Here is a 9,055-nt window from a genome sequence, read left to right as displayed (position 1 = left end):
TTTTTTTTTTTTTCCCCAATACCAGGAATCAAACTCATGACCTTGTGCTTGCCAGGCAGGCGCTGTGCTGCTGAGCTAAATCCCCAGCCCTTTCCATTTAGTTCTAATGTTGCACAGTCTTGGTTTGAAAAACTACGTGAGTTTATAGGAATGTTACTTTGTTGATTACATTTAGAATGTTATCTTTTTATGGAAATAAATGAATTTTAATTCTGTGCAAGTCTTACACATACTGTAATATAGTATGTTATTCTAGCACTTTTTACTTAATTTTTTAGATAGGCTAAAACAGTGACTTGATAGAGTAATTTAGTCAAAAGCATGTAGTTCAGTAGACTATTCTAGACTTCTATTAAACCTGCAAACTAAATGTAAATTGTCAATATATTCTGTGCAAACAACCAGAAGTATATATATGAAAGCTGAGGAGAGCAGGAAATTTCTGACCATAATCTTTTTAGTTTTTCTTCTTATTTGAGTAAGTCTGTCTTTGTGTGGATGGGTGGATAGGTGGGAAATGAGAAAGGAGAGGTAGAGTATGAAGAATTTAAACTTTTTACTGTTTTAGAACACTTAACAGCGCTATTAATCCTGCCTCCTTGTAACTTGGTAAAATCCTGTTTTTACATTTATGCTAGAAAGCATATTTTTCACTAATTGAGATCTTACTGTGACTGTCACTCAACTACTCACTTGATTTTTCTGTCTTACATAACTTTCACAGTGATCCAGTGAGCATGAATAGTATTCTCATTTATGGATTAAGAAACTGATATCCAAAGTTATATTTATAGGATGAATAGGATATGTGTCTAAGACATTTAAGAGCCTTAGCCAAGGTTCTTTCTGTAGAAACATGTTACTTTTGTTCTTCGTGAAAGATTTTTAGGCACAGTTAAAAGTTTAACCCTTTTCAGTTCTCGTCAGACTGAAAAGGGAGCAATATTAGTAAACAAATTTTTAAAATATGTAATGTTTCTGTTTTTGCCATCAGTATGGGAAGTGAATTACAGAAAAAAAATTTTAACATGTATTTAAAAATTGATTCTTTTTCCTTTTGCTAAAATTATCTGATGAGTCAGTAAATTCTTTTAGGCCTAGAAGCCTTCCCATCTGTGGGATTGTTATATTAAGATGACATATTAGAGAAGAAACTTTTAAAATTAGTAAGGAGATACTGCTTTCTTGGATTTAAATTTTCAGATACCGTTTACTGACAGAGAACAAAAATTATCTAAAGTTTAAATTTTTTTCCTCTTCTTTTTCTTTTCTGAAATGAGGTCTCACTATGTAGTTTAACTTAGTCTTGAACTCAGAATGTAGCTCAGACTGACTTCAAACTTGCAGTGATCCTCAGCCTCCCGAGTGCTGGGATTATAAGTATGTGCTGCCATGCCTACCTTAAATTTTTCAACAGTGACATAGATGAACAAAAGATCAATTAAGTATTCTTGGAACCATAGAATGGTAGAATTTTTATTGTCAAAGAAAGTGTAGGGGTTGTAAAATCTTTTATAAAATAGTTATAAATGAAGAAACTGATCTCTGAAGACTGAGTAATGTAGTAGCCAAAATCATACAGATAGTATAATTAGGACCACTTATTCGTGTTTGCTGTGTATGTGTTTGTGTGTGTGTTGTGTGATGTTTGTACTTATACATATGCATGCTGACATGCAATACTATGACAGTTGACCTGAGAAAAAAATTAAACTTGGCTACTGACTAATAGAAGGGTAGCCTATATGGCATGAATACATTGGACAAGAGGAAGGAAGATTCACTTCTGGGCCGGCTGGAATGAGATAGTGCAAGATTTCATTATGTATCTCAAAACAATGTGCAGTTTAAAACTTATGAATTGTTTATTTCTGAAAATTTCCACTTAGTATTTCCAGACTACAGTTGGTGGCAAATAACTGAAATTACAAATGAAACCACTAATAAGAGCCATATCCTGTTCCGCACCAAGTTTTAAACTAATATTTTTAGCATCCATTGATACTTGCCTGAATCAGTTGAGTTCATTCATATATATTCAATAGTAATTTAACATTGCAGTGTTTTTACATTTCTATGTGTACTTACATTTTTATACTGAGTATCTTAATTGTAGTAATATTAATATTTAATTTTATTTTTCAAAGAATTAAAAATACCAGTATTGTGAAACTATTGAGTATAAAGTTTTATTTTTATTTATTTATGTATTCATTTATTTTTGAAACTAACGATTTTGTGAAACTTCTTTTTCTCCTTTGAGTATGTCTCAGTAATAATACAAACCTGGTATTTGGAATAATTGTTTTGTTTTTTTGGTGGTGTGGGGGTTCAAACCCAGGTCGGTGCTTGAGGTACTTGGCAAATACTCTACAACTGAGTTACACCCCTAGCCCAGAATAGTTATCACTGTGGTACTGTTACCCTTTGACAGTGTAGTTAGGTTTGTTTCCAATTTATTTTCAATATGAAGGCTTGGATAATTTTTTTTTCCTTTTTGATTTATTGTTTTGTACATGTAACATACTTACATAGTTTTTAAAAAGTCAAAATTATGTAAAAATAGACTTAAAAATCTTGCTTCCATTTCTGTCTCCTCACCCCCACAAAAAGCAATTATTAGTGTTTTCAGGTTTCCTTTTTCAATTTTCTTTTTGTGAGGATAGTAAAATAGTCCTGTGTAGTAACTTGTAAGGAGAAATTAATGTATTTTTCTGTACCCTTTTTTGGAGATAATTCTGTATCATTAGATAGAGATTTTCTCATGGCTACATACTACTGCAGTGGGTGGGTGACTCATGATCATCTCAGTCCTCTTGATAGCCACATGGACTGTTTTGTCTAGTCATTTGCTATTTCAAATGATGTTGCTATGTGAAATTGTGTGTGTTTGCTGTTTAATTTTATGAAAGTCTAAAGTATTATTCTTGGCACATAAGGCAAATGCATATATTTGCCAAATCCCCTCCTTAGAAGTTGTAACCTTAAGAGTTAGCAGAGTCTGACACTGCCTGTTGCTTCATGTGCTTGTCAAGAGTGTGCCAAATTTAAGGATCTGGAAAGGTGGTGCGCTGGTAACTAAGGGTAGTTTTATTTTATCTTTTCATGAGGCAAGGATTTTTTCATGTTTAAGGGTGCCTTTTCCTTTTCTGTGTTTGCTGTTCATATCTTTTACTCATTTTTCTCCTCAGTTTTTCCCAATTTTGTTGTTGTTGTTGTTGCTTTTTTTTTTCCCGTACCAGGAATCGAACTTACAACCTTGCCCTTGCCAGGCAGATGCTGTGCTACTGAGCTAAATCCCCAGCCCCTTTCCTAATTTTTAAGTTATTTATAAACTCAAAAGACAAACTCTTGAGATACATATTTCCCAGTTTGATTTCTCTTATTATTTACTTATTTTCAGTGCTTATAGACTTTTTATTTATTTATTTGTGTTTTTAAAATTTTATTGGTACATTTTAGTTATGCATAATGATAAGATTCATCATAGGCAGTTTTACCTGAACATGATATATCTTGCTGTTGCTTTTTTTTCCCATTCCCATGTTTATATCATGACAGTTTTTATGTACTTCAATTTATTAATTTTTTTCTTTGAAACTTCGGAGTTTGGGATCAAAATTAGAAAGGCCTTTCTTGCTTCTAAGTTTAAAAGAATTTACATATATTTCTTCTACCAGTTACGTGCTTTCATTTTACTATTCATAGATCTCTTATTTGTATTTTATTCGGGTCACTCTGACCTTTAGAATAAACTATGGACGTTAATCTTTTTCCAAATGGCCATTCACTTGTCCTAGCATCCACCATTCATTAAAGATTAGAATTTTCTGCTCAGTGACTTGAAATGCTACCATTATCATATCAAATTTTTACATGTATTTGCATTTTTTAAAAATTTTATATCCTGTCCTCTTGGTCTTACACTGCTATCACACTTGTTTATATAGACTTTATAATATGTTTTAATATCTGGTAAGGCTACCTTCCCTCTTCATATATTTCTGTTTTTGTGGGCTTTCTGGATACTCTTGTTTATTTTCCATATAAACTTTAGCATCAATTTGTCTAGCTCTGGAAAAAATTATTAGAAGTCATCCAAAAATATAGGTTGTCTTCGTTTTTTCAATATAGATTGTCTTCATTTTTTTTCAATATAGATTGGCTTTATTTTGTCTTTATCAGGTTGCTTTATATTACAGTTTTTTGGTTTTTGTTTTTTTGTACCGGGAATTGAACTCGGGACCTTGTGTTTGCCAAGCAAGGCACCGTGCCACTGACCTATATCTCTGGTCCTATATTACAGTTTTATATACATGTAATTTATATATGTTATATATATGCTAGCAAAAATTGGAAAGTTACATGTTTAGGTTCTGTGTGTGTGTGTATATATATATATTTATATATATACAAAATAGATTTTTTTGAGACAAGGTCTCCCTAGCTATCTACATATATAGATATATAGAGTCTGCCATAAAAAATGTATACATAATTCAGCAGTTTGCCATACTAATAAATACCTGGAAGCCGATGGCCACCACTCTGAGCATCCCTTGTAACTGCAAAGGCCAAAGGTAACTTGTATTAATCTCATAATGTCTCAATAAGTTTAGTATTAAAATACTTACAGAAGTGTTTTCTCTTCCTGATATATACGCTTTTTTGGCAGAAGTGTCTGTATATACTGCTCAGGCTGGCCTCAAATTCAAAATCTTCCTTCCTCAGCCTCCTAAGAAAATACAGGCATGTGCTATCATGCACAGCTAAAATACTTCACTATCAAAAATTTAAACATACATAAAAATTAAAAAGTAGTCTAATGAATCTAGTGTACTGCTACCCAGCTTCAATCATGAACATTTTTTTCTAGTAGCTGGAGTTCTTGACTTACGGGGTTAGTCCCATTCTTAACTCTGACTTCACAAGGTGTATGCTTTGGTTACTATGACTCATGGAAGAGTTTCTAAATGAACTGCATTAATCACATCATTTATATAGTCTGGGAGGAATTTTTTTAAACATAAAGAGTTATTGCTAATCTTTGAACTGTTTCAGATAGCAATTAAGCAATGTTTAAAAGTGATTTATAACCAAAAAATATTTAAATCTTGTTATTTATCAAAGTATAATTTTTATTTTATTTATTTTTTTTGGTTTTTTGCGATAGGGTCTTGCCATGTAGTTCAGGCTGCTCTTGATCTCACTATATAGCCCAGGCTGGCCTTGAACTTCCCAGCAATCCTCCTGCCTCTGCCTCCTGAATGCTGGGATTATAGGTGTGTACCACTATGTCCAGCTAAAGTGTAATTTTTCCTAGTTAAAAATCGTAATTACTAAAAATTTCAAGTGAACATGTATAGATTTTAAATTTAGTGGTAGTAAATGAGATCATAAAGTTGGTAAAAATTAGTTGTAAGTATTTGAAGAACTTGGATTTATATGGTCCTTCCTTAAAAGAAAAAAAAATGCTAGATTCTAAGATTGTGAGATCAAAAACAAAACAGGTTAATATCCTATTTGCAATTTTTGACTTCTTTTATATTGAACAGAAATCATGTATGTATCTCCTGGGCTCAAGCCTGCAGGTTAACATGTAACCTCGCATTCTGAGCACTTTACAAAAAAGTAGCTAAGTTAAAACAGCGTACTTGTCTAGAAAATTAAGTAATCCTTAGGTAGAAATGTTAAATCACAGTTGGCAAAAGACAGTCTATGGGTCAAATCTGGTCTGGCAGTTCATTTTGTAGATGAAATTTTATTGGAACTTAACCACATTCACTTAATTTATTGATCTGTAACTGCTTTTGCATTGTAACGGCAGAGGTATATGGTTGCAACAACTTGCTTGCTCACATAGCCTAGATATTTAGCATTTGGCACTTTATAGAAAAGTTCTTCACTCCTGTATTAAACAGTGTCTCAGGTAATACATTGTTACTGAAATAACATGTTACCGCTGTCATGGCCTTACTGTCTGAATTGGAGTAAGTTTTTTTAAGAATCCAAATGGACATTGGGGTGATAAAAATCTCTTCTAGCTGGTATTTCTGTAGCATGTGAACCTCCCTTTGTGTTTTCACTTTATTAGTGTGTGTTTCTCTAGCCACTTTTTCAGTTTTCTTTGTATGTTTTCCTACAGTCCTCCTCTTTCCTCCTGGCTCTATTTTTCTTCTTCTTTTTCTTAAACTGGCCATGCTAAGAATGTTACTGTATTTTAGATAATTTTAGGTCAGTGTAAACTGTGATGTTTGCCTCAAAATGCAAATCAGCTGAAGATATCAAAATGCTGTTTTTATTGATGTCTTTTCTGTCCCTTATTCCCCCATCCCCACCCCATGTTGTAGCTTTCAGTTGAAAAATAGAGATTTCTAAACTAATCAAGTAAAGGAGTTTTATAAAAAAGTGGAAGTAAGGTTTTTCTTTTAGTCTAAACTTCGTATCTTAACGTAGTGTAAAATTTTTTGATGTATATAGTTTTGTCTGGGAAATCTCAAAAGAACACCTAAAGTAACTGAAGATACAGAATAACTAGTTCACACTTATCTAAAAATTGGTAGTTGGATAATTGATGATGCAGTTTGATGACAGGTAAAATTGTAGAAATGGAGATAATACTCAGAAAATGGTCTGTTTTCCTAAGAGATTTTAAATCTAAACATATGCTTCTCTATTTAGAAAAGGTTATACTTAGTACAGATATTCAAAGAAACAGCATTTATTGTCAAATCTGTATTAAATTTTAAAGTGGTCCTTAATTAAAACCCAATTTTACTGCATGATAAATATTTTTTCATCCTCAAGATAAAGCAGAAGGAGAGAAAGAATAATACTGACACTTTATATGAAGTTGTGTGCTTGGAGAGTGAATCAGAGAGGGAGAGGAGGAAAACTACAGCCAGTCCTTCCGTTCGCCTGCCGCAGTCTGGATCTCAGAGCTCAATGATACCTTCTCCTCCAGAAGATGATGAAGAGGAAGGTAAATTGTAGGGCAAGCCTCGTTTATATTTTGAGGTTGGGGACTATACTACTAAAAATTTATCAAGGGATTAATGTGACATGCCTTTTGGGGCTCATCCAGTCAATTCTTACGAGAGTCTGTTTTGTGCACTGAGCTGTGGGAGATTTAAAAAACAATGAACATTAAGATGGCTGTGGTGGCACACGTGTGATCCCAGTTGCTCGGAAGACGGAGGCAAGAGGGTCACAAGTCCAACCCAGCCTGGGCAACTTAGACCTTATCTCAGAATAAAAAGAACTGGGGATGTAGGTCAGTGGTAGAGCTTTTGCTTAACACGTGTGAGGCCCAGGGTTCAATCACCAGTACTAAAAAAAAAAAAAATGTTAATTTTTCTGTAAGATATTTGTAAATAAATTGATTGTAAAAATGAGAGTTGATAATTAGTGCTTTTAAAAAAGTTTAGTGCTGTTTTGGTGTGTGAACACATTTTTTAGAGCAGATTTGACATAGCTTCTTCCTAAATGTATCCATCTCAAATGCTTCATTTTATAGGGACAGTTTCACTTGCCAAAATGTGACTTCTGTACAGAACTTTTCACTAACTATAGACATGAACACACATTTACACATTATTGTGTTTTCTTACTGATGAATTTTCTTGCTTTTTAAATCTATGTAATTAATCTGGTAGCCCCTGTTAAAGGTAATATATACAGAAGGATGAAAGGAAAGGAGCACAGGAAAAGTGAACATTTGAGAGTAATTTTCTAGTTTATATCGTTGTATCAGGATTTTATTTTTAATGGAAACAAAAGATTGATAATGATACAAGATCATATGTGACATATTTATGTGAGCTTCACAGGAAATGTTACGGGAATTCATAGAAGAGAATTCAGTTTTCATCCTGAGGAATGTGGTGGGATGTCATTAAGGAATGTTTAAGCTGGGACTTGAAAGATAAGAAAAGTTCAATAGGAATAAGTGGCCTGATTTAGACATTTCTGGTTAAAAAAAATGACATTGACAAAGGTATACATGTGGGAGGAATGATAAATTTGTTTAAAAGAAAAACATAACCGTGATTATATGTACCATTTTCAAGTTCACAGTAAGCTCTCCTTTCCCATTGTCCTGTATAATTCCCATTGTCCTGTATAATTCCCATTGTCCTGGTAATGAATCACCTTTGGATCACTTATTAGTAATATTAATGGCACCAATTACTAGATGCTTATGTAGATAGGCACTTTGCTTATCTTATAATAATCCTGAAAAATAGGATTTATTATTATCCTCTATTTATTAAGCATGCAAATAAAGAACTGGATTCTCAGATAAGTGAATTTTCCCAATTTAGTAACGTAGAACTTGGAAGTCATGATTTGAATCCAGATCTATGAATCCGTGTTCCGAGTTATAGTAGATCATCATCTCTTGCATTTAGTTTTCAGAAAATATTTTGAACTGAAGAAAAAGCATATACATTGTTTTGAATTAACAGATAAAATTTAAAGTCCTCCTGCAAAGTGAGTTTAAGTTATGTGTTATGTCAAAAAGATGAAATTGTTTGTACTGTATGAGATGTTTGTACTGTATGTGTGCTGTGTAGCTGATGATCTTGAGACTACCCATTTCTTTTCTAGGTTAACACTGGTTAAGATAGCAGAATAGGGGAAAGTTTACATAACTGTCCTTTAAACTCAGGAATAAAACTAGAACCTAAATCTGAAAATGATAATCTATTCGTCTTGTAACCAGAGTGCTTAAATATCTATACTGTAGGTTTTGAGGAATATCTTACAGTTACAAAGAAATTTAGGCCCAAATGTAAAGGATAGCTGTAGTACTGACATGTAATTCTAATCTTAGCATGCAGAGATGTTTAAAAAAATATTTGAGGAGGTTCAGAAGAAACCCACTACTGATAGTTCTTAAATAGGGAGAGGTAAGGACTAATGGCAATAGAGAGTCTATGGGAAAGATGAGGGAGCAGTGGAACATAGCTCTATACAGGAAAGGATGGGTCTGCTTTTGCCCCATGTTGTTTCCCTAGTGTGTGCTGCAGTACCTGATACGCAGTCTGTGCTC

General features: G+C 33.1%; 1 protein-coding gene across 7 annotated transcripts in view; it reads left to right on the top strand.

Moving 5' to 3' along the window:
* Positions 1-9,055, top strand: part of Rabgap1 (RAB GTPase activating protein 1) — a 161,632-nt gene that overhangs the window by 67,842 nt on the left and 84,735 nt on the right. For all 7 annotated transcript variants that reach the window (XM_005382509.2, XM_005382508.2, XM_013513144.1 and 4 more), the window contains one exon: positions 6,808-6,982. In XM_005382509.2, the coding sequence (XP_005382566.1) occupies positions 6,808-6,982 (175 nt within the window). The remainder of the gene's footprint in view (positions 1-6,807; positions 6,983-9,055) is intronic.

Source organism: Chinchilla lanigera, unplaced genomic scaffold, assembly GCF_000276665.1.
Source record: "Chinchilla lanigera isolate Chin_1 unplaced genomic scaffold, ChiLan1.0 scaffold00018, whole genome shotgun sequence".
NCBI classification, from domain to species: Eukaryota; Metazoa; Chordata; class Mammalia; order Rodentia; family Chinchillidae; genus Chinchilla; species Chinchilla lanigera.
The sequence above is the reverse complement of the archived record's forward strand: the minus strand, read 5'-3'. Positions and strand labels throughout refer to the sequence as shown.